The sequence below is a fragment of the Coregonus clupeaformis genome, chromosome 10 (assembly GCF_020615455.1).
Source record: "Coregonus clupeaformis isolate EN_2021a chromosome 10, ASM2061545v1, whole genome shotgun sequence".
NCBI lineage: Eukaryota > Metazoa > Chordata > Actinopteri > Salmoniformes > Salmonidae > Coregonus > Coregonus clupeaformis.
In genome coordinates, this window is record NC_059201.1 from 24,084,761 (window position 1) to 24,108,404 (window position 23,644).

Genomic DNA, 23,644 nt, shown 5'->3' on the forward strand with positions numbered 1-23,644 from the left:
TTTCTGGGTGCTTCAAAACGCTTGGATAATCAGTTGCAGAGCCCATCCTACAGAACAGATGTCTCAAGTTGCATGTGTTTCTATAATATTTGACAGGCAAGGAGGAGCTCACTGCTTGTGGTATCCTAGGTTTCCTGTTGATACAAAGTCTGTCAGATTAACACTAAAGTTAATCATATTGAAAACCCATGTGTTCACTGTACCTGCACTGTTATGATAGGATTTTTCAGCCCACAGATGTAAGTATATAAACACACTCCATCTGTATTTTTACTCTCTGCCTAATGGATACAACAGTCTTCTAACCATAGAGATCCTATTAAAGTATTTTAATTCCTAATTCTATGCTTACAACTCTGAAATAACCCCTGTGCAAGATTCTTCTTTCTCCCCTGCACTAAATAGTCACCAAGAACCACTCATTTTTAACAGAGAAACACTACATGACCAAAAGTATGTGGACACCTGTTCGTCGAACAGCTCATTCCAAAATCATAGGCATTAACATGGAGTTGGTCCCCCCTTTGCTGCTATAACAGCCTCCACCAGACATTGGAATATTGCTGCAGGGACTTGCTTCCATTCAGCCACAAGAGCATTAGTGAGGTCGGGCATTGATGTTGGCCGATTAGGCCTGGCTCGCAGTCTGCGTTCCAATTCATCCCAAAGGTGTTCGATGGGGTTGAGGTCAAGGCTCTGTGCAGGCCAGTCAAGTTCTTCCACACCGATCTTGACAAACGATTTCTGTATGGACCTTGCTTTGTGCACGGGGGCATTGTCATGCTGAAACAGGAAAGTACAGAATCGTCTAGAATGTCACTGTATGCTGTAGCCTTAAGATTTCCCTTCACTGGAATTTAGGGGCCTAGGCCGAACCATGAAAAACAGCCCCAGACCATTATTCCTCCTCCACCAAACTTTACAGTTGGCATTATGCATTCGGGCATGTAGCGTTCTCCTGGCATCCGCCAAACCCAGATTTGTCCGTCGGACTGCCAGATGGTGAAGCGTGATTCATCATTCCAGAGAACGCGATTCCACTGCTCCAGAGTCGAATGGTGGCGAGCTTTACACCACTCCAGCCAACGTTTGGCATTGCGCATGGTGGTCTTAGGCTTGTGTGCGGCTGCTCAGCCATGGAAACCCATTTCATGAAGCTCCCGACGACAGTTATTGTGCTAGCGATGCTTCCAGAGGCAGTTTGGAACTTGGTAGTGAGCGTTGCAACCGAGGACAGACTATCTTTACGTGCTTCAGCACTCGGCAGTCCTGTGAGATTGTGTGGCTTACCACTTTGCGGCTGAGCCGTTGTTGCTCCTAGACGTTTCCACTTCACAATAACAGCACTTACAGTTCACCAGGGCAGCTCTACTCGGGCAGAAATTTGACGAACTGACTTGTTGGAAAGGTGGTATTCTATGATGGTGCCACGTTGAAAGTCACTGAGCTCTTCAGTAAGGCCATTCTACTGCCAATGTTTGTCTATGGAGATTGCATGGTGGTGTGCTCGATTTTATACACCTGTCAGCAACGGGTGTGGCTGAATTAGCCGAATCCACTAATTTGAAGGGGTGTCCACATACTTTTGTATATATAGCGTATATCCACTATCCACAACTGATTAAGTGGGAGAAAGCAGAACAACACACTGCACCTACTGTGGAATGTTGACAAACGTATCAGTAGATAAAGGTATATTGAAGACACTGTTGCCTAACTTTTTAGAGGCTGCAACAACAGTAGCTACGTAACTGAGAATCATAACAGGTTATACATTGGACCTGCGCTGTCTGAGTCAATGGCTTCACACATGTCTGGCTAGAAGTCTGTTATACTAGATAATTTCGGTTTTCATGGGTTAAATATTTCCATTTTACTTCAGCCAGCTCTTTTCCTCCTGCTGAGAATCTGAGCTTCCTCTGAAATCATATCATTCCTAACATATTTTCCTTTGGCTAAGAGGAGAAATAACATATCCAGAACGTTTAATAAAAAAAACTATTTTTCTACCATCACATTGTGCAGTGGTTTTTACTGTGAGAGTCTGCGATAAAGCACAGACCTCAACCACACTGACTTGGCAGAAGTACCTTCTCAATTGCACACAGAAATACAGATTAAAGTTTTTTTTAAACACCCAAACCTCTGAAAGTGGGGGTGGCAGGTAGCCTAGCAGTTAAGAGCATTGGGCCAGTAACCGAAAGGTTGCTGGTTCGAATCCCCAACCCGACTAGGTGAAAAATCTGCCGACATGCCCTTGAGCAAGGTACTTAAATCTAATTACTCCTGTAAGTCTGCTAAATGACTAAAATGTAAATGTAAAAAATCAAAGTCTGAAGGATTAGGAAGCCTGTTGCGGCTTTGGCACCAGGGCTGCTCACATTCAGTGTGACATTTGAACTCTTGCCTTAGCTAATGGGACTAAATCTAATTCTTTAACAGGTCTGGGATAATTGGTTTTCACAGGGTGTGTAAAGTTCAAAGTCAGGGGAAACCACACTAATTCCTACAGTAATTGAGCAGATCCTGCGCCCAAATAAGCTTCTTATCACCAATGAATGCCTATGTACACAATAACAAAAGAAGGACCAACATGAAAAGTTTACTGCTTTACAAATGTAGTTTAAGAGCGACTGCCCCTAAAAAGCAACTTCTTGTTTTGAAAACGCCTATGTGGTATCGATATGAGTCAGATACATTTATTATAGTGTAAAAATGTACTACAAAGTGTAAATAGGAGAATTTTGGTCATAGTCAGTCTTGTCCAAAATGGAGATTTGCGAGATAGGGGGAAAAAATGGTATGTCACGGAATGAAGGGTACCGTAGCAGTTTTCCTTGGGTTGGGTTTATTTCAATCCTGCCCACAGCTGGCAGCACACAAGTAATCATCAATTCGGAGAGCAGCTGCACATGACCTATCGTAATGCCCATGGTCAATTTGGTTTGACATTCGATATCCCTATGGGGCTAGTTAGGGATCATCAGTAAATGACATAGGACAATATTTTAAAATGTCAATAGCTCAACATTTATATGACTTAAAAACCTCAAACAACTATAAATTGTAGAAATTCATATAGAAATATTGAACGTTTTTAATGATACAACTAAAAGATGTGCAACATGAAAATATCGTTCCATTTACATAGTGTAATTTATTGATGGTCCCCCCAGAGATAGGCTCTCCAATGTCAAACCAACATTGCCATGGTTGCGCACCAGCTGGCTGAAGCTAAATGGCGACTTCAAGACACAAGGCCTGGTTAGACTGTTTCAAGTTATCTGGAAGGGTGAGTGACTGTGTACTGTTTAGGCAGAGTGAATGTACAAACGCTTGACACATGCTAACACACACACACAAGAGACACCCACATTAAACCATCCCCCCAAGACCACTCTTGTTTGGATTCAGTCATGGCTGCTGCATTTCTTAATGACCAAGCTGAAAAACGAGGCCAAATCGTTTTCACAGTTTCCCATGGATAATAATGACATGTTTTCTGTGGGGCCTGTGTTTTTTTTTTTCTGACTGATGGCTCTTTCAGTTAAAAAACATGACAATGTCGTAGTTCATCCATTGTGGTTAGTGCTCTGCCTTCCCGTTATCTGGGGCAGAGGCACAATGCATTTTAATGATACCTTCTGAAGAACTAGAAAAGAATGAACAAAAGATGAATACATTACCTTCATATAGAGGGGTGTTGAAAGGCGATATGGTATATAATCTGTTATTAAAACCATGCGAGTCATTTCAACCATAACCAGGACATTCACACAGTACTAACCCCAGTGCCTCTGTGGTATTGAGTGTATCATCTCTGACCAGACAGAGGATACCATTCATCATAGGATCATAGAACATAGTGGTTTGTTTGCCTGAGTACTGTGGTTAAGGGTGACTTGTGTACCAATCTTTGTAACCTTTACTCACATAACCAGTGTATGTGTATCTATGGAGATGACACTGTGGTGCCCTGTGCTCATTGCAGTGTGTGTGTGTGTGTGTGTACAGGTGACACTGCGACATGGTCCTGGTCCCAGGTGTTGGGCTGAGAAGACACACACTGAGCGGAGGCTGTTGGTCCTAGTGTGTGCACTGTCTGTTGCCTTGTTCTTCTCGCTCATCACTGTCGGGATCTTCTACAAAGAGAGTGAGTGACTGAGATTATTAAGCCTGATTTGGCTAAATAATCCTGAGAAGAGAATTGACCAAACACAACCTAGGGTTGCTCCTTCATGTTCATATAATCTGCCAAGATTTTCTAAGGTACAAATCTTTACTGTACCGTCTGTATTTTCTCAGCTCAGTATTAATTTCCTTGTTTTTTGAAAAGGGAACCAAATGCCACTTCCTCATATTCAACCACCTATCAGCCCACACGACAAATCACTGTCGTCTGTTATGTGCTTTTACTAGACCATTCACCTTTCCACTCCTTTTATTCAGCTATAATTTTAATCATTGATTAAAAAACTAAACTTATTGTCCTAAAAAAACAGCCTTAAACATGAGACAGAATGAGAATGGACTAACTAGACTTTGGGTTATGAATTATTATCCCTATAAAAATATAAACATGTTTTCCACATCCCAAATAACCTTTCCCAAAATAACACAAAGGGAGTTGCCAAATGCCCCTGGGCTGTCCCTCAGCTTTTGCAACTAGTCCCAAATTCCAGAGAACTTTCTAACAAAATTGTTATCCATCACCTTTCAGTCCAGTGAAAGGGAAAGAATACTCAGTGAGCTCAGTTTACACTCCTGCTTCCACAGCCAGTTAAATATATGCCAATCACGTCAAAGCCAACAAATGCCCATCTTAGAATGGCAGCAACGGACAATGGCCTGCTGAGAATTTTCCCCAACCGTGCTGCGGCATTGTCCATGAGTGAGGGAACCCAGAGAGAGGGGCCTGGCTGGGTGATTGATACCCTGCACCTGTGGAGCACATTCAGGTGTGACAGGTACAGTGCATTCGGAAAGTATTCAGACCCCTTATTCTAAAATGGATTAAATAAATAAAAATCCTCAATCTACACACAATACCCCATAATGACAAAGTGAAAACACGTTTGTAGAAATGTTTGCAAATGTATAGAAAAAATAAATATAAAAAATACCTTATTTACATAAGTATTCAGACCCTTTGCTATGAGACTCGAAATTGAGCTCAGGTGCACCCTGTTTCCATTGATCATTCTTAAGATGTTTCTACAACTTGATTGGAGTCCACCTGTGGTAAATTCAATTGATTGGACATGATTTGGAAAGGCACACACCCACACCCGTCTATATAAGGTCCCACAGTTGACAGTGCATGTCAGAGCATAAACCAAGCCATGAGGTCGAAGGAATTGTCCGTAGAGCTCCGAGACAGGATTGTGTCGAGGCACAGATCTGGGGAAGGGTACCAAAAACTTTCTGCAGCATTGAAGGTCTCCAAGAACACAGTGGCCTCCATCATTCTTAAATCTAAGAAGTTTGGAACCACCAAGACTCTTCCTAGATCTGACCGCCCGGCCAAACCGAGCAATCGGGGGAGAAGGGCCTTGGTCAGGGAGGTGACCAAGAACCATCTGGAGATGGGAGAACCTTCCAGAAGGACAACCATCTCTGCAGTACTTCACCAATCAGGCCTTTATGGTAGAGTGGCCAGATGTAAGCCACTCCTCAGTAAGAGGCACATGACAGCCAGCTTGGAGTTTGCCAAAAGGCACCTGAAGGACTCTGACCATGAGAAACAAGATTCTCTAATCTGATGAAACCAAGATTGAACTCTTTGGCCTGAATGCCAAGCGTCACATCTGGAGGAGACCTGGCACCATCCCTACGGTGAAGCATGGTGGTGGCAGCATCATTCTGTGGGGATGTTTTTCAGCGGCAGGGACTGGGAGACTAGTCAGGATCGAGGGAAAGCTGAACGGAGCAAAGTACAGAGAGACGCTTGATGAAAACCTGCTCCAGAGCACTCAGGACCTCAGACTGGGAGAAGGTTCACCTTCCAACAGGACAACGACCTAAGCACACAGCCAAGACAACGCAGGAGTGGCTTCGGGACAAGTCTCTGAATGTCTTTGAGTGGCCCAGCCAGAGCCTGAACTTGAACCTGATTGAAAATCTCTGGAGAGACCTGAAAATAGCTGTGCAGCGACGCTCCCCATCCAACCTGACAGAGCTTGAGAGGATCTGCAGATACGAATGGGAGAAATTCCCCAAATACAGGTGTGCCAAGCTTGTAGCATCATACCCAAGAAGACTCGAGGCTGTAATCGCTGCTTAAGGTGCTTCAACAAAGTACTGAGTAAAGGGTCTGAATACAAACCGTGCCAATATATCCTCCAAACACCAGCTTCGAGGGCAATATCATTTTTATACAACGGGTTACCAACATATTCAAATAATAATTTACATATTTTCATTAATGTTATTTTGAAAACTTTATTCATACTATTTGATCCTTCCACAAGATATAGTCCCGACACAAATCTAGGGTTGCTACCCAAGCCGGCTGGTCGTTCGTTCTATCGGTTCGGTTGCCAGAGACACAACCTTTTTGTTCTGTATCCAGTCGTTCTTTCTAAATGTTCCATTGCCATACTGGCTGACAATGTTCTTATCCCTTGCTTGCTAGCTAGCCAACTACAGCTAACTTAGTCACGTCAAACATTGCAGCCAGAATAACAACAAAGTAGCTGCATTTGTGTTTGTTTAAGCTGTGTTCTATTGACATTTATTTGGATATATCCATAACAATGAGCTAATGATGTGTGATTTCGCGTGGCGTAGAAAATGTGCTCTCTCGTCAGGACACTGTTGTTCAGAGGAGCTAGCCAACAACACAGCTAACACAATCACTTCAAACAAAGCTGTAAAGACAGCAAACTAGCTGCACTTCGTTTGACCTGTTTTCTATTGATAGTTCTTTGTATATATCCGTAAATATGATGCCGATTCATGATTTCGACTGGCTGAGAAAAGCTGCCTGCCTTTCTGTTTCATCCCAACTCCCGACACGTTCATTACTATGGGACAGCTGGTGATCGAATTTGAATATTGAAACAATGTTGCAAATGTCGGAGAGACAGACAAATCTCCGCTGTTGAAAACTAAATGTTAGTCTAAAAGAAATGTGAGAATGTCTAGATGCTTTTTATAGTGGCGATCAAATTTATAAATTGCCTTGCTGGGCTGATGAGACAGTGGATTGCGCAGTCAGATGGAACAGAGTAAATATGCATTTCCAGGGGCGCAACTTTCACTGGGGATGGGGGGGGGGACATGTCCCCCCCCCACCCCCACACACACATTTTGAAATGGCATTTTTGTCCCCCCCAGTTTTAACATTTCAATGTGATACAAAACAATGCAACGGTGTGCTTTAGGACCATGTGGACGCCTCCGAGCAGTCGGGTAGGATGTTTGGAGTGTTTATCCAACTGAAAAAATGTTTGGGGGTCACTTAGAAATGTCCTTGTTTTCGAAGGAAAAGCAATTTTTTGGACCATTACAATAACATCAAATTGATCAGAAATACAGTGTAAACATTGTTAATGTTGTAAATGGCTATTGTAGCTGGAAACGGCTGATTTCTAATGGAATATCTACATAGGCCCATTATCAGCAACATTTACATTTACATTTTAGTCATTTAGCAGACGCTCTTATCCAGAGCAACCATCGGTCCTGTGTTCCAATGGCACGTTGTGTTTGCTAATCCAAGTTTATCATTTTAAAAAGGCTAATTGATCATTAGAAAACCCTTTTGCAATTATGTTAGCACAGCTGAAAACTGTTGTGCTGATTAAAGAAGCAATACAACTGGCCTTCTTGAGACTAGTTGAGTATCTGGAGCATCAGCAATTGTGGGTTCGATTACAGGATTAAAATGGCCAGAAACAAATAACTTTCTTCTGAAACTCGTCAGTCTATTCTTGTTCTGAGAAATGAAGGCTATTCCATGTGAGAAATTGCCAAGAAACTGAAGATCTTGTACAACGCTGTGTACTAGAGAACAGCGCAAACTGGCTCTAACCAGAAGAGAAAGAGGAGTGGGAGGCCCCAGTGCACAACTGAGCAAGAGGACAAATACATTAGTGTCTAGTTTGAGAAACAGACGCCTCACAGGTCCTCAACTGGCAGCTTCATTAAATAGTACCCGCAAAACACCAGTCTCAACGTCAACAGTGAAGAGGCGACTCCGGGATGCTGACCTTCTAGGCAGAGTTGCAAAGAAAAAGCCATATCTCAGACTGGCCAATAAAAAGAAAAGATTAAGATGGGCAAAAGAACACAGGCACTGGACAGAGGAAGATTGGAAAAAAGTGTTATGGACAGACTAATCGAAGTTTGAGGTGTTCGGATCACAAAGAAGAACATTTGTGAGACGCAGACCAAATGAAAAGATGCTGGAGGAGTGCTTGATGCTATCTGTCAAGCATGGTGGAGGAAATGTGATGGTCTGGGGGTGCTTTGGTGGTGGTAAAGTGGGAGATTTGTACAGGGTAAAAGGGATCTTGAAGAAGGAAGGCTATCACTCCATTTTGTGGATGGCGCTTGATTGGAGTCAATTTCCTCCTACAACAGGACAATGACCCAAAGCACAGCTCCAAATTATGCAATAACTATTTAGGGAAGAAGCAGTCAGTTGGTATTCTGTCTATAATGGAGTGGCCAGCACAGTCACCGGATCTCAACCCTATTGAGATGCTGTGGGAGCAGCTTGACCGTATGGTACGTAAGAAGTGCCCATCAAGCCAATCCAACTTGTGGGAGGTGCTTCAGGAAGCATGGGGCGAAATCTCTTCAGATTACCTCAACAAATTGACAACTAGAATGCCAAAGATCTGCAAGGCTGTAATTGCTGCAAATGGAGGATTCTTTGATGAAAGCAAAGTTTGAAGGACAATTATTATTTCTATTAAAAATCATTATTTCTAACCTTGTCAATGACTACATTTTCTATGCATTTTGCGATATTTCCTATTCAAACTCATTTGATGTATGTTTTCATGTAAAACAAGGACATTTCTAAGTGACCCCAAACTTTTGAACGGTAGTGTATGTCCCCCCCACTTCTAAAACCAAAGTTGCGCCCCTGGGCATTTCAACATCATAGATTTAGCAGGTGGTAACTTGTGGAATAGACATTGGTTGGAATGCGGTTTTAACCCATCAGCATTCAGGTTTAGATCCACCCGTTGTATAAAGTGGGACGATGACTGACAGTGACCTCGTCTGTGACACAACCTCTCGAGGGGCAGCCCTTCTCTCCTCTATGGAAACTCCATCTATCTATTTTTCACTGTTTATTTCAAGAGCTTAGAGAGAGAAGTTATTTTTCTGAGGTTATGTTTTGGCAGTTACCTGTAGAAAACAATGGTTTCCAGATGGTCTGAAAACACCCATGTGCGTTTTCGATCTCATTATATATTTTGGATGATTTATTTAAAGGCCCTGAAATATACTAGCTGTTTAAGCAAAGAGATAGTATTGTCCAACTGTTGAGGCTAAAGTAGCAGTGTCTGTAAAATATATTATATACAGTATGTTTAGCTGCTTGTCCCAATCCCTGTTGGCAGCTCACCCTGGCATGTGTCGGACGGAGCCATGCGTTACTGTGGCCAGTGCTGTGATGGGAGCCATGGACCGCTCTGTGGATCCCTGCCATGACTTCTACAACTTTGCCTGTGGGGGATGGGTGAGGAACAACCCCCTCCCTGAGGGAAAGTCCCGATGGGGTCCCTTCAGCAACCTATGGGAGCGCAACATGGCCGTCATGAAGCACCTGCTAGGTAAGGTTCCTCCTTAGGGGATAGGGAGTCCTTAGCTGCCCCTCTCTCCCTAAACAACCTAGAGAAATACAAGCAAAAAGTTATGTCCTAAACTAAAAGTAGAGCATGCGTGATTTATTTTAGAATGCATTGTTGGGCGGGTTGTTTGCTTTGACATCTCGCTCAATTAGAAAGAGTCTCTTTTTGCATTTTATTGCTGGCACTGTAGTAACACAAAACAAAAATTGTGTCATTCACTTTTTTCTAGCTAATTTCAATTGGAAGAGGTAGCTTAGGGTTGAGGCTTTACCATACATGCTAAATTAGACCAATTTATCCACTTATGGAAACAACCTCGCTATAAGCAAAGATGATTGGCGATATGAACTATCCTGCTAGCATACAGTTACTGCTCTGCCTGTCCCGTCCTTTCCACCTGCCTCGCTCTGCTTGCTCCGCTCACCCGCTTCTGGTGAGTTTAGGCTTTATTGCCTCACTGTTCTTTCTACAGGTGTGTTATAGTTACGTTCCCCAGCAAGAAAACCAAACATTTCGCTCAAACCGAAGGGGGAACTAACAAAGAGTCACTGACCAACAACCAAAATGAAACTGGTGGGTTTCTGAAAAACACTCATGGGGGTGTCCACTGAAAGTTGACTAGCAACAACAACTGGGACCTAAAAGACACCCACCAGGAGCGCCCACTACATTTGCCCAAAAAGAGGCTAACAAAGAAAAACCCACACCAAACGTAAAGACAGGAACCAAACCAAAAAGTTGAGCAAAATGAACAGGGAAGATCAGATAAAGGATTGTTTGTCTAGAAATCAAAATATTGAGCACCAACTAAAGGTGATGACCCTCCACATCTCTCAAGACAACTGGAGCACTGGGCCAGTCACTCTTAAATAGCACCTGGGCCAGCACTGGTGAAACACCTTCCCACTAACGAGATGGCAACCAGCACAGGTGTAGCACATACTGACTAACGAGGTGTCACCAATCTGTGCGCCCTACGTGCTAAAGAGCTATACGGGCTGAAGTCCAACCTCAAAACATAAATGGAAAAACGAAAGCCAGTAACAGTTATCCTTTCATTGTTATGTAAGAGAAGTTTGGAGAAGACTTAACTGTAAAACATGTTGTGTTTGGCAGAGAACACCACCATGAAGGGGCTGAGCAAGGCTGAGGAGAAGGCCCAGAGGTATTACAAGGCCTGTATGAATGAGACTAAGATCGAGGAGTTAGGGGCTCAGCCTCTACAGGAGCTCATCAATCAGGTGAGTTCTCTCCTCAAGAGGCATCCTCATCTAGTCGTCTGACATGGCCCTATGTAGCTATAATGTCATGTTTGATGTGCTAATAGATGTGTAACGTATTCTTTATGACATACAGTAAATGTAAATAGTTACATACATTAATTTTTTTTCATTTATCCTTGATGTATCCATTGCCCTGATATTAAGGATCACAACCTCTCAGGTTTTAAGTGAGCCTCTCTCTGAAGGAGATCATACATTTTATTTTTCAGATGGGAGGATGGGCCCTAACTGGCTCCTGGGACAACAACAATTTCCAGGAGATTCTACGCACTGTGTCAGCCAACTACCACTGCTCCCCCTTCTTCACTGTGTTTGTCAGCACAGACTCCAAGAGCTCCAACAGCAATATTATCCAGGTGAGAGGAGAGCCAGTGGCCCCAGTGGCTCCAGGCTCAGACAGTGGCCCCAGGCCCAGACAGTGGCTCTAGGCCCAGCTACTCCCACAGGCCTTCTCCTAACTTATTTAGCTTTTGATTTACATTCCTATTTACATTTGGTAGAACATTAATCAAACATCACTTATCCCCAGATCTGCTCAGAGAGGATTTACATGCACATTTACATGCTCTTTCTTGTAAAGGAGATGTTAGAAATTGTATGGTTAATCGAAGCTGCAGTATACTGTAGATCCTTTAATACTATACTGTCAAAGCAACAGTGGGGACACAGGCTCACTTTGCTCAGAGCGCTGAAATGTTTCAATGGGGTGTGAGCTGGTAGTCATGTGCTGTTCTTCTTACCTACTGTACAGGTGGATCAATCCGGGCTGGGGCTCCCCTCTCGCGATTATTACCTCAACAAAACTGCCAATGCAAAGGTACTGACAGGCGGCTGCACTATGGCTCTAAGGGTTTAACTGGGTGAATGGGCTTAAAAATTGCAAAAATTGTAGCATGATGAAAGACAGGGTAAGGGAGGACTTAAAATAGATCCGTGCCTTGATACAGAGGCCAGATTAAATTAGGAAATTAACTTTATAAATTGGCACACTATACTGAGAAACTTATCTCGCTAGATATTTATGTTTCAGTAGCTAGGTTTCCATCCAATTGGCGACAGATTTTCAGGTGAATATTCTAAAATGTACATAAAAATAATATGTTAATTTTCCCACCAGAGATGTGTTTCCATCAAATTGACTTGTTGCTGATAAAAGGCTATGCGTGACGATGTAGTGCACATAAAAATAACTTATGCGGTTACATTCCATGTACCGAATAAAAAAAAAAAAAAAGTTAAATGGGTTTCCATCGTATTTTCAACTCTACTGATGGTTTTGTCACTACAAATGTTATATAGCGAATGTCTTGACACATGCATTCTAGTCAACAGCTCGCAGATACAGTGCGAGTATAGCCTAAATCAGGGGTATTCAACTCTTACCCTACGAGTTCCGGAGCCTGCTGGTATTCTGTTCTACCTGATAATGAATTGCACCACCTTGTGTCCCAGGTCTTAAATCAGTCCCTGGTTAGAGGGGAACAATGAAAAAACGCAGTGGAACTGGCTTCGAGGTCCAGAGTTCAGTTTGAGGGGCCTACATGATGAGATAATTATGGACAAAAGAGCGAGATTATTTTTATTGGTCAAATGGCAGCCAAGAATTGATCATCCTGTCACTAGAATAAGGAGTATCAAGCTCATCACTGTGCACTTTCACCACCCTGTGAAGTTCATCGTAACTTATTTCATCTGTAGCCTAATAAACAGCATGCGTTCCCGAGTCGTAGTGGAAGGACCACACAACTTATCATTGCGTGACTCAACGTTTACTTCGATATGATGGTTATTATATCAATATTTGGTTTTGTCTACATTTTTTTGTCGACAAATGTGCTGTTTCCATCAGGCCTGTTGTGACATTTTTTTATCCGACATGTACTTTACTCGTATAAAAAGGTTGGATGGAAACCTGGTTAGTAGGAATAGAAAACAACCAAAGGAGCAGTATAAAACCCTACAGTATCCCACTTGAACAGAAAATGAAGAAATAATAGAGAAAGAATGTATAGCTCAAGGGATAACGCTCTGCTTGTAATAGTCAGTATTTTCCTAGTGCTGGATTGTGTTTTTAATTGAATTTAACCAACATCTCTCCCTCTGTGCTGCCTACATGGTCTTGGCAGTATCTGAATGCATACCTAGACTTCCTGGTGGAGTTAGGGGTCCTGTTGGGGGGCTCACAGGAGACGTCCAGATCGCTGATGCAGGAAATTGTGGACTTTGAGACCACCCTGGCCAACATCACCGTACCCCAGGAGGAGAGGAGGGACGAGGAGCTAATCTACCATAAGATCCAGGCAAAGGATCTGCCGGTCAGTACCAGCCCAACTTGCGTCTCTCTGCCCCTTCAGCTGATCCAAACATCAACACCATGTCCACCTGCAGTATCACCAGATACAAACATACAGTAGATTGAACTGTCTCAATCAACAAGTGTATTTTGCATAGATTGCATTTTTGGATTAACAGTGCCTTCTCCTAGGTCTTTCTTTCTACTTTCTGTTCATACCTGCTGATTAAAAAAGCAAAAAAATACAAATCTGATGGAAGTGCACGAGTAGATGTTGACAGTATCATTGTTTCTGTGTGTGTCTGTAGACCTTGGCTCCTGCGGTGGACTGGATGCCCTACCTCACGGATGTGTTTGCTCCTGTTCCCCTAAATGACTCGGAGCCTGTGGTGGTGTACGCCAAGGACTACCTCCAGAAGGTCTCTGACCTCATTGCAAGCACTAACAAGAGGTTAGAATCACTTCCTATCCCTTCCTTCCACTCATGATTCATATTAAAATTCTGATGGACAGCACTTTGTAATTAAGGTAACCATTGGGGTGATATGGTTTATGCAAGATTTCGGAGAGTGATATGATATGAGCAGCACAGGGGACATTATAAAACGTTATGCAAACTACATATAGAATATAACCTTTTGCTTCCTTTCCTGAAATGTTAATGCGATGAATGGTGTAATTATTTAATCTACTCCTACCTGAGCAGTGTCCTGAACAACTACATGATCATGAAGGTGGTGAGGAAGATGGTGTCCATCCTGGACAAGAAGTTCCAGGATGCTGAGCAACGCTTCTTTGAAGTCATGTACGGAACCAAGAAGGTGAGAGAGAGATGGAGATAGCGTCAGGGCTGTAAACTGGCAGGGAAATTGGCAACAGACCTACACATAAGGGTACTCAAGGGGGACCGGCTTTTCCTGCTGCCTCAGTCAGAGGTAAAGCTATATTTGCTTATAGCACAGATAAAAATAAATTAGTGGCTGAAACTATGTGCCTATAAAGTAAACTGTAAACAGAAATTGGCATAGATAAAACTTAATGAGATGTGCACTTGTCAGTGGCGTTAAAGGGGAACTTAAAGGGACACTTTGGGATTTTGGCAGAGGCCTTTTATCTACTTCTCCAGAGTCTTTGTCCAGTATGAAGAAAGTTTGAGGTAATTTTGTGAGCCAATGCCAACTAGTGTTAGCGCAATGACTGGAAGTCTGTGGGTATCTACTAGCAACGCTAGTTAGCAATTGCACTAGTTAGCAACTTCCTTCAAAAAATAAAAAAAAAATGGTATCCACGAGTTCATCTGACACTGGAGAAGTAGTTAAAGGGCCTCTGCCAAAATCCCAAAGTGTCCCTTTAATTAAACAAGGAGCTGATAAGAAATACTTTAGCTGAGTCACTGTCATCATTAGGCACATACAGTGGGGAAAAAAGTATTTAGTCAGCCACCAATTGTGCAAGTTCTCCCACTTAAAAAGATGAGAGAGGCCTGTAATTTTCATCATAGGTACACGTCAACTATGACAGACAAAATGAGAAAAACATTTCCAGAAAATCACATTGTAGGATTTTTTATGTATTTATTTGCAAATTATGGTGGAAAATAAGTATTTGGTCAATAACAAAAGTTTCTCAATACTTTGTCATATACCCTTTGTTGGCAATGACACAGGACAAACGTTTTCTGTAAGTCTTCACAAGGTTTTCACACACTGTTGCTGGTATTTTGGCCCATTCCTCCATGCAGATCTCCTCTAGAGCAGTGATGTTTTGGGGCTGTCGCTGGGCAACACAGACTTTCAACTCTCTCCAAAGATTTTCAATGGGGTTGAGATCTGGAGACTGGCTAGGCCACTCCAGGACCTTGAAATGCTTCTTACGAAGCCACTCCTTCGTTGCCCGGGCGGTGTGTTTGGGATCATTGTCATGTTGAAAGACCCAGCCACGTTTCATCTTCAATGCCCTTGCTGATGGAAGGAGGTTTTCACTCAAAATCTCACGATACATGGCCCCATTCATTCTTTCCTTTACACGGATCAGTCGTCCTGGTCCCTTTGCAGAAAAACAGCCCCAAAGCATGATGTTTCCACCCCCATACTTCACAGTAGGTATGGTGTTCTTTGGATACAACTCAGCATTCTTTGTCCTCCAAACACGACGAGTTGAGTTTTTACCAAAAAGTTCTATTTTGGTTTCATCTGACCATATGACATTCTCCCAATCCTCTTCTGGATCATCCAAATGCACTCTAGCAAACTTCAGACGGGCCTGGACATGTACTGGCTTAAGCAGGGGGACACGTCTGGCACTGCAGGATTTGAGTCCCTGGCGGCGTAGTGTGTTACTGATGGTAGGCTTTGTAACTTTGGTCCCAGCTCTCTGCAGGTCATTCACTAGGTCCCCCCGTGTGGTTCTGGGATTCTGGGATTGATTTCTTCAAACCAAGCTGCTTACCTATTGCAGATTCAGTCTTCCCAGCCTGGTGCAGGTCTACAATTTTGTTTCTGGTGTCCTTTGACAGCTCTTTGGTCTTGGCCATAGTGGAGTTTGGAGTGTGACTGTTTGAGGTTGTGGACAGGTGTCTTTTATACTGAGAAGTTCAAACAGGTGCCATTAATACAGGTAACGAGTGGAGGACAGAGGAGCCTCTTAAAGAATAAGTTACAGGTCTGTGAGAGTCTGTTAGACCTGCACCAGGCTGGGAAGACTGAATCTGCAATAGGTACGCAGCTTGGTTTGAAGAAATCAACTGTGGGAGCAATTATTAGGAAATGGAAGACATACAAGACCACTGATAATCTCCCTCGATCTGGGGCTCCACGCAAGATTTCACCCCGTGGGGTCAAAATGATCACAAGAACGGTGAGCAGAAATCCCAGAAACACACGGGGGGACCTAATGAATGACCTGCAGAGAGCTGGGACCAAAGTAACAAAGCCTACCATCAGTAACACACTACGCCGCCAGGGACTCAAATCCTGCAGTGCCAGACGTGTCCCCCTGCTTAAGCCAGTACATGTCCAGGCCCGTCTGAAGTTTGCTAGAGTGCATTTGGATGATCCAGAAGAGGATTGGGAGAATGTCATATGGTCAGATGAAACCAAAATAGAACTTTTTGGTAAAAACTCAACTCGTCGTGTTTGGAGGACAAAGAATGCTGAGTTGTATCCAAAGAACACCATACCTACTGTGAAGTATGGGGGTGGAAACATCATGCTTTGGGGCTGTTTTTCTGCAAAGGGACCAGGACGACTGATCCGTGTAAAGGAAAGAATGAATGGGGCCATGTATCGTGAGATTTTGAGTGAAAACCTCCTTCCATCAGCAAGGGCATTGAAGATGAAACGTGGCTGGGTCTTTCAACATGACAATGATCCCAAACACACCGCCCGGGCAACGAAGGAGTGGCTTCGTAAGAAGCATTTCAAGGTCCTGGAGTGGCCTAGCCAGTCTCCAGATCTCAACCCCATTGAAAATCTTTGGAGAGAGTTGAAAGTCTGTGTTGCCCAGCGACAGCCCCAAAACATCACTGCTCTAGAGGAGATCTGCATGGAGGAATGGGCCAAAATGCCAGCAACAGTGTGTGAAAACCTTGTGAAGACTTACAGAAAACGTCATTGCCAACAAAGGGTATATAACAAAGTATTGAGAAACTTTTGTTATTGACCAAATACTTATTTTCCACCATAATTTGCAAATAAATTCATAAAAAATCCTACAATGTGATTTTCTGGAGAAAAAAAATCTCAATTTGTCTGTCATAGTTGACGTGTACCTATGATAAAAAATGACAGGCCTCTCTCATCTTTTTAAGTGGGAGAACTTGCACAATTGGTGGCTGACTAAATACTTTTTTCCCCCACTGTATCTGAGAAAGATCCTGTTCCCCTGGCCTTGCTTTCCTCTGGGGTCACACTGTCAAAACATACCAAGAGCTTTCTCATCCTGGGGAGTTTGTGTGTGTGTTTATGCACGTGTGTGTGCACCAGTGGCGGTCAGTGCCGTTTATGATGAGGGAGGACTATTTTTTATTTTCATAAGCATGGCCTTATTTCTATTACAGCATGTTGGATGACTGTCATACATATTCCATTCACCCAGTTCAATGTAACATTGATAGGTTTAGGCTACTACATGATACTCAAATTTTCCCTATACCCATCATGAGTTTGCTACAACCTAGCCTATAAATGAAAGATTACAACGTAGGTGCACACAGGTCGAGAGAAAATGTTGAGATGACAGACAGTGACACATGGACAGACAGTGACACATTCAAAAGCGCCTTGCACACTCTTGCCTGCATCTAGCTTATCTAGGGTGTAATGATTAGTCCAACAGTTGCAAACAAGAGTTTCTATTGGACAAATTCAGGTATTTTTATCCCTGTTTCGTTTGCTTCCGTTTTAAGAAAAACATTTCAACAGAATCGGCAGAATGAATACACCGCTGATCACGCATAAACACAGTTCCTCCTCTATGCACTCTCCTCCTCTCACCTTTTCCCTTCGTTTGTGGACTTCAATGAACAACACATCAGCTGTATGTGTTTGGAAAAAACCTTTCCAAACTATGTCATAACCGCTTACACACAGCCTACATCATTCTCCCCATATTAGCTAAGGTAACGTCCTAGTCAACATAGGTAATAAAACTAATGTATTAGTAAACCAGCTACAATCAAACAATAACGTTAGTGTATAGTCAGTAAGCAGTTACACCGGTGAGCCCCGGTGGCAATAACTTAATCAATCCAAAAGCTTACCTTGACTTGGAAGAGTTCCAGTGTTGTGTTGGATACATTTACATTTTAGTCATTTAGCAGACACTCTTATCCAGAGCGACTTACAGTTAGTGAGTGCATACATTTTTCATACTAGCCCCCCATGGGAATCGAACCCACAACCCTGGCGTTGCAAGCGCCATGCTCTACCAACTGAGCTACAGCTAGCTAACATAGCATCCCTCTGTTTGAGCTGGGTGTTTGAGTAACTAATCTAGCCAGCTGCATTTGCTAGCTAAGTAAGTGAAACTGAAACTGAAAAAAAATGACACTCTCTCCCTCTTTCTTGCTTCTCCTTCATTTTTGAATTAATTAATCTGCTGAAAACTGTTCAACTATTGTCTTTCTCTCTCTTTGAGTCAACTACTCACCACATGCACTGCACTGCTAGCTAGCTGTAGCTTATGCTTTCAGTACTACATTCATTCTCTGATCCTTTGATTGGGTGGACAACATGTCAGTTCATGCTGCAAGGGCTCTGATAGGTTGGAGGACGTCCTCCGGAAGTTGTTATAATTACTGTGTAAGTCTATGGAAGGGGGTGAGAACCAAGAGCCTCCTAGGTTTTGTATTGAAGTCAATGTACCAAGAGGAGGACGGAAGCTAGCTGTCCTCCAGCTACACCATGGTGCTACCTTACAGAGTGCTGTTGAGGCTACTGTAGACCTTCATTGCAAAACCGTGTGTTTAATCAATTATTTGGTGGCGTGAATATATTTAGTATAGTTTTATCTAAAAATAATGTTTTTCAATGTTTTACCATTTTTATTTTTATGAAATTCACTGAGGAGGATGGTCCTCCCCTTCCTCCTTTGAGGAGCCTCCACTGGTGTGCACAATTCCTGAAAGCCTCTACACAACACTTTTAGCACCTCTCCCTTTCTACCCCCCACTCACTGTGTCAATGTTTCCCCTGTCTCTACTCCTATCTCTCGTTCTCTCGCTCACCTGTTTCCACTCTGTTGACCTCTCCCTTTCCCCCTTTCCTCTGTCTGCATAGTCTTAGTTTGGATTCTAATATTCCCAGTAGTCGAGAGGAAGTTGGGGACGATAGGGCTGTCCTGTTGTTGCCAATCTCTGAGAGTCTTACAAAAACAACAGTCAGCCCTTTTAAAGGGGAACATGCTGTCTCCCTACATACTCTGATAAAGGCTTCACCTCCAAGGCATAGCCATGGATTCCAAGGAAATATTTTTTAGGTCATGGATTCCAAGGAAATATTTTTTATTCAAAAGCAACACTGTACTACTTATTTCATGCTTGAGGGGCATTTTAAAATCGAATACAGTTACAGACTGGGTTGATATCATGCAGTGTTTTCAAGTATTTGTATAGGTTTGGTATAGTCTGAGAGACAGTGCTATCTTGTGTGTAGGTGATGTCAGTGTTTTTGTGTATAGGTGGTTTGGTGTCATAGTTCTCATGTGTTTGGTGTGATGTTTCAGAGCTGCACCCCACGCTGGAAGCTGTGCGTCAGCGACACAGACAGTGCCCTCGGCTTTGCTCTCGGGGCCCTCTTTGTCAAAGCCACCTTCGCTAAGGACAGCAAGGCCATTGTAAGTGTTTCAAGGTATCGCCCACGCATGCACTACCTACCTCCACTGTGAGCTGCCACTGGGTGAGATTCTGACAAGCCTTTCCTTTTCCCTGTCTGTCTATCAGGCAGAAGATATGGTCTCTGAGATCAAATGGGCATTTGAGGACAGCCTGAAGTATGTGGACTGGATGGACCAGGGGACCAAAAAGGCAGCCAAAGAGAAGGTGGGAGAGATGGGTTGCTTTGACTAAGTTGTAGAAAGATGTTTTCCACTACTGGGGAAAGGAACTTGTCATTACACAGACTAGCAACTCCGGAAAAGTTTATTCCCTTGTAACTAACATAAGGTATGTTGCAGCAATAGCATTTCCATTGTATTCCATAAGAGATTGCCAGACAGGACACAGAAATCATAGTCCTTATTGCTTTATCGTACTGCTCGTGAAACAGTAACTCTGCAGTGCCATCTGGTGTTAGCATCTGTCTCAATTCACCTCATCTGCTCTGTTATAGGCTGATGCCATTTACAACATGGTTGGATATCCAAAATTCATAATGGACCCCAAGGAGCTTGACAAAGTGTTCAATGATGTAGGTAAATATGTGATTACATTGAATATGCATACTTCTATATTATGAAGTCCATGTCTCATCATATGTTGATAAAAAGACCCAACTCATTTATGTTATTTTATTGTAAGACACCCTGGTTCTGAGGGTTGCCAAATGTACAGTATCTCCTGTTTGCATTGCTTGTGTGTAAACCTCTTTCTCTCCCTAACCTGATTCCCCTCTTTCTCAGTTTGAGGTGGTGTCTGACCTGTATTTTCAAAATGTCATGCAGTACTACAACTTCTCTGCCAGAGTGACTGCGGACCAGCTAAGGAAAACCCCCAACAGAGACCAGTGAGTGTCTATAACCCCCCCCGTTGCTCGCCTCTCTAGGGAGGAGGTCAAATGCTCTGACAGGTACAAATTCCCATTCTGCTGACTCTATGGAATACTACTGGCATCCAGAAACGTTCCCCGGCAGCCAATTTCCCTCAGCTGAACTGATATTTTTCTCTCAATACATAGTATAAGAGAGCAGTTTAGGGTTCTCATGCTTTCACACTGATCTCTAGTCAACAGCCTAGCTAAGGGGATAGGGGAGAGTCAACGACTGGTTGCCACCCTGATCTCAGGCTTTTGTTCCCTGTCTGTCTTATATCCTTTGTCTTGCATACACAGGTGGAGCATGACCCCTCCTACAGTAAATGCATACTATAATCCCACCAAGAATGAGATGGTGCTCCCTGCAGGAATCCTTCAAGCTCCTTTCTATAGCCGCTCATGGCCAAAGTAGGTCCCTCTTCCCTTTTCAGTTCCCTAATACCTCCCCATCTCAGGCAAAATTACAAGTACACCACATTTGTGTGTGTGCCTGCGTGAATTGTATACAGTATGTGTGTGGTGTCTCCTTGAGTGCCTTCACATAGCCCAGAATGTAATTGCTTTGTTATAAAATGCTTTTATTTACTTGAAAGGATTTTGTTGAACTGTTGAATACATTTCCAGGGCCCTGAACTTTGGGGGGATTGGTGTAGTTATGGGACATGAGTTGACACATGCTTTTGATGACCAAGGTAAGACTTTGTATTTTCATATACGTTGTAGTGTCTTAACTCTTGTTACTTTATATGGGAGACTCAGAATAAAAGGATGTGAATATAGAAGTTTTTCTACAAACTAAAAGACTCATTTTAGAACTATAGCTAGGCTGTACACTTACAGTACCTGGCAGGGGAGACACCTTGATCATGAAGGAGGTACACACAGGGTGAGGCTCGGCCCTCGAATTCCCCAGATGTGGGAATCTCTACTGCATAATTTGTGGTAGTGGGGGACTATGTCCGCACTCCCCCCCAAAAAAATTTATTATTATTATTATAGGCTGTAATTTCTGTGAGTTGTAAGCATCACACCAATCAAACATATGGCACATTATGATTTCAAATGAGGTCTCCCTTTCTGAAGTATATTTGGCTTTATGTTAAAGGGAGGGAGTACGACAAGGATGGGAACCTCCGCTCCTGGTGGAAGAACTCGTCTGTGGAGGCCTTTAAGAAGCAGACCCAGTGTATGGTGGAGCAGTACAGTAACTACAGCATCAACAAGGAACCCCTCAATGGAAAACAAACCTTAGGAGAGAACATAGCTGACAATGGTGGCCTGAAGGCTGCCTACAAGGTTTGTATGATAGGGAGGTGTTGTTAGGGTGGGCTAGGGGGGAAGTAGACTTGACAATTCAACTTACAAACACGCATACTGAAATGTGCAGACGTTTCAGAATCATCAATGTGGGATGCAGTATTTGGAAGGTCTGAGGGCAAGAAAGAGACTCTTTAAAAATAAAAATAAATGTTTTACTGTTCTCTATGGCAAGAGGAGGATAATGCATGATGCCTGTAACATGACCCTTGTCTGCTTTGAAGGCTTATGTGAACTGGATTGCAAAGAATGGAGAGGAGGCCACACTGCCCGCCCTGGGGATGACTAATCTTCAGTTATTTTTTGTTGGATTCGCCCAGGTTTGTGCCACTTACAGTACCTCCATGTCTGTGGCAAATTTAGTAATGCATTCTCTAGCATGCCTGCCTTCAACATTGTTATGTATTAATTTGAATGACCTATTACATTGATAATGTAAATAAAGGACTATTCACTCTAAAATCCTTAATAATATGTGTCTGTGCTTCCTGCTATGTGTAGGTATGGTGCTCAGTTCGAACTCCGGAAAGCTCGCATGAGGGCATCATCACAGATCCACACAGTCCGTCAAGATTTCGAGTTATTGGCACCATCTCCAATTCCCATGAGTTCTCCGAGCACTTTGGCTGCAAGGCAGATGCCCCAATGAACCCTAAACACAAGTGTGAGCTTTGGTGATGCCTAGCTACACATTGGTCGGTCTGGCAGGTGGCAAAATGGGCACTGGGGACATGGAGCAAAATAGAGGCAGAGGTAAAGTCTCTAAGGAAGGAGAGTACTGGTCTCGATACCACTGAAAATCTTACCCACTATACCGTTCTCATGGTCCTTATGAGGACTGAAGCTGGAAGTTGAGCCAGCCCCAACTCCCTCCATAAAGAAAATGTGTTATAGAAATCAGCCTCTCTTTCCCCAATGGAACTCTGAAAATGTGCCTTCATGTTCACATAAAGGAGGGACAATTTTAACACTGGAAACCAAAGGAATGGTTCTAAAAAGGGGAAAATGAATGGGAACTTCTCTCAATCAGGTTTTATGAAGTTGTCATATGCGTTATTTTTCTACAGGGAGTGATATTTATTTTTTGTTTGTATCCAATCAATCCACCTCTATATGTTGTGTCTTCAGTTATTGTATATGTTTAGACTGCAAAATAAAATGACAAGAGTTGCAATTCCTGGATTTGGACTGAGATATAATCCAGAGGAAACAGTCAATCACATCTACAGTATAATACCAGTCAAATTCCTGTCATAACAAGTGGATTGTAAAAGCCATATTTTATTATTGCCCATGATTGAGCCGGTCAATGAGCTATATGTGTAGGCCTAGCTTGTTTCTGCATCAACAAAACCTAACACTACATCATATAATTTGTTTAAAGTCTGATTGGGTTAATGTCTCCAGTATATGCAGTAGTGGCATTGTAAGGAAGTGACCCTCACAGAATTGCTGAATGCCTGATATGATAAGACATATTTGAATATATTTTTTAAATCAGAGCATTCTGAAACTTAAGGATGTACTGAACAAAAATATAAACGCATCATGTAAATTGTTGGTCCCATTTTTCACAAGCTGAAATAAAAGATCCCAGAAAAGTTCCATATGCACAAAAAGCTTATTTCTCTCAAATGTTGTGCACAAATTTGTTTACATCCCTGTTAGTTAGCATTTCTCCTTTGCCAAGAT

The 23,644-nt window shown here is 42.8% G+C and overlaps 1 protein-coding gene and 1 pseudogene across 3 annotated transcripts in view; both read left to right on the plus strand.

The window, feature by feature from the left end:
* LOC121575376 (endothelin-converting enzyme 1) overlaps positions 1-23,548 on the plus strand; it is a 43,099-nt gene extending 19,551 nt beyond the window's left edge. For all 3 annotated transcript variants that reach the window (XM_041888440.2, XM_041888441.1, XM_041888439.2), the window contains 17 exons: positions 4,015-4,153; positions 9,582-9,794; positions 10,929-11,053; positions 11,305-11,451; positions 11,847-11,912; positions 13,222-13,410; positions 13,697-13,839; positions 14,095-14,209; positions 19,611-19,721; positions 19,828-19,926; positions 20,216-20,293; positions 20,505-20,608; positions 20,933-21,043; positions 21,260-21,327; positions 21,741-21,931; positions 22,177-22,272; positions 22,454-23,548. In XM_041888440.2, coding sequence (XP_041744374.1) covers positions 4,015-4,153; positions 9,582-9,794; positions 10,929-11,053; positions 11,305-11,451; positions 11,847-11,912; positions 13,222-13,410; positions 13,697-13,839; positions 14,095-14,209; positions 19,611-19,721; positions 19,828-19,926; positions 20,216-20,293; positions 20,505-20,608; positions 20,933-21,043; positions 21,260-21,327; positions 21,741-21,931; positions 22,177-22,272; positions 22,454-22,630 — 2,172 coding nt within the window. In that variant the 3' untranslated portion in view covers positions 22,631-23,548. The remainder of the gene's footprint in view (positions 1-4,014; positions 4,154-9,581; positions 9,795-10,928; positions 11,054-11,304; positions 11,452-11,846; positions 11,913-13,221; positions 13,411-13,696; positions 13,840-14,094; positions 14,210-19,610; positions 19,722-19,827; positions 19,927-20,215; positions 20,294-20,504; positions 20,609-20,932; positions 21,044-21,259; positions 21,328-21,740; positions 21,932-22,176; positions 22,273-22,453) is intronic.
* LOC121576074 lies at positions 21,470-21,609 on the plus strand (annotated as a pseudogene).
* Positions 23,549-23,644: the final 96 nt, after the last annotated feature.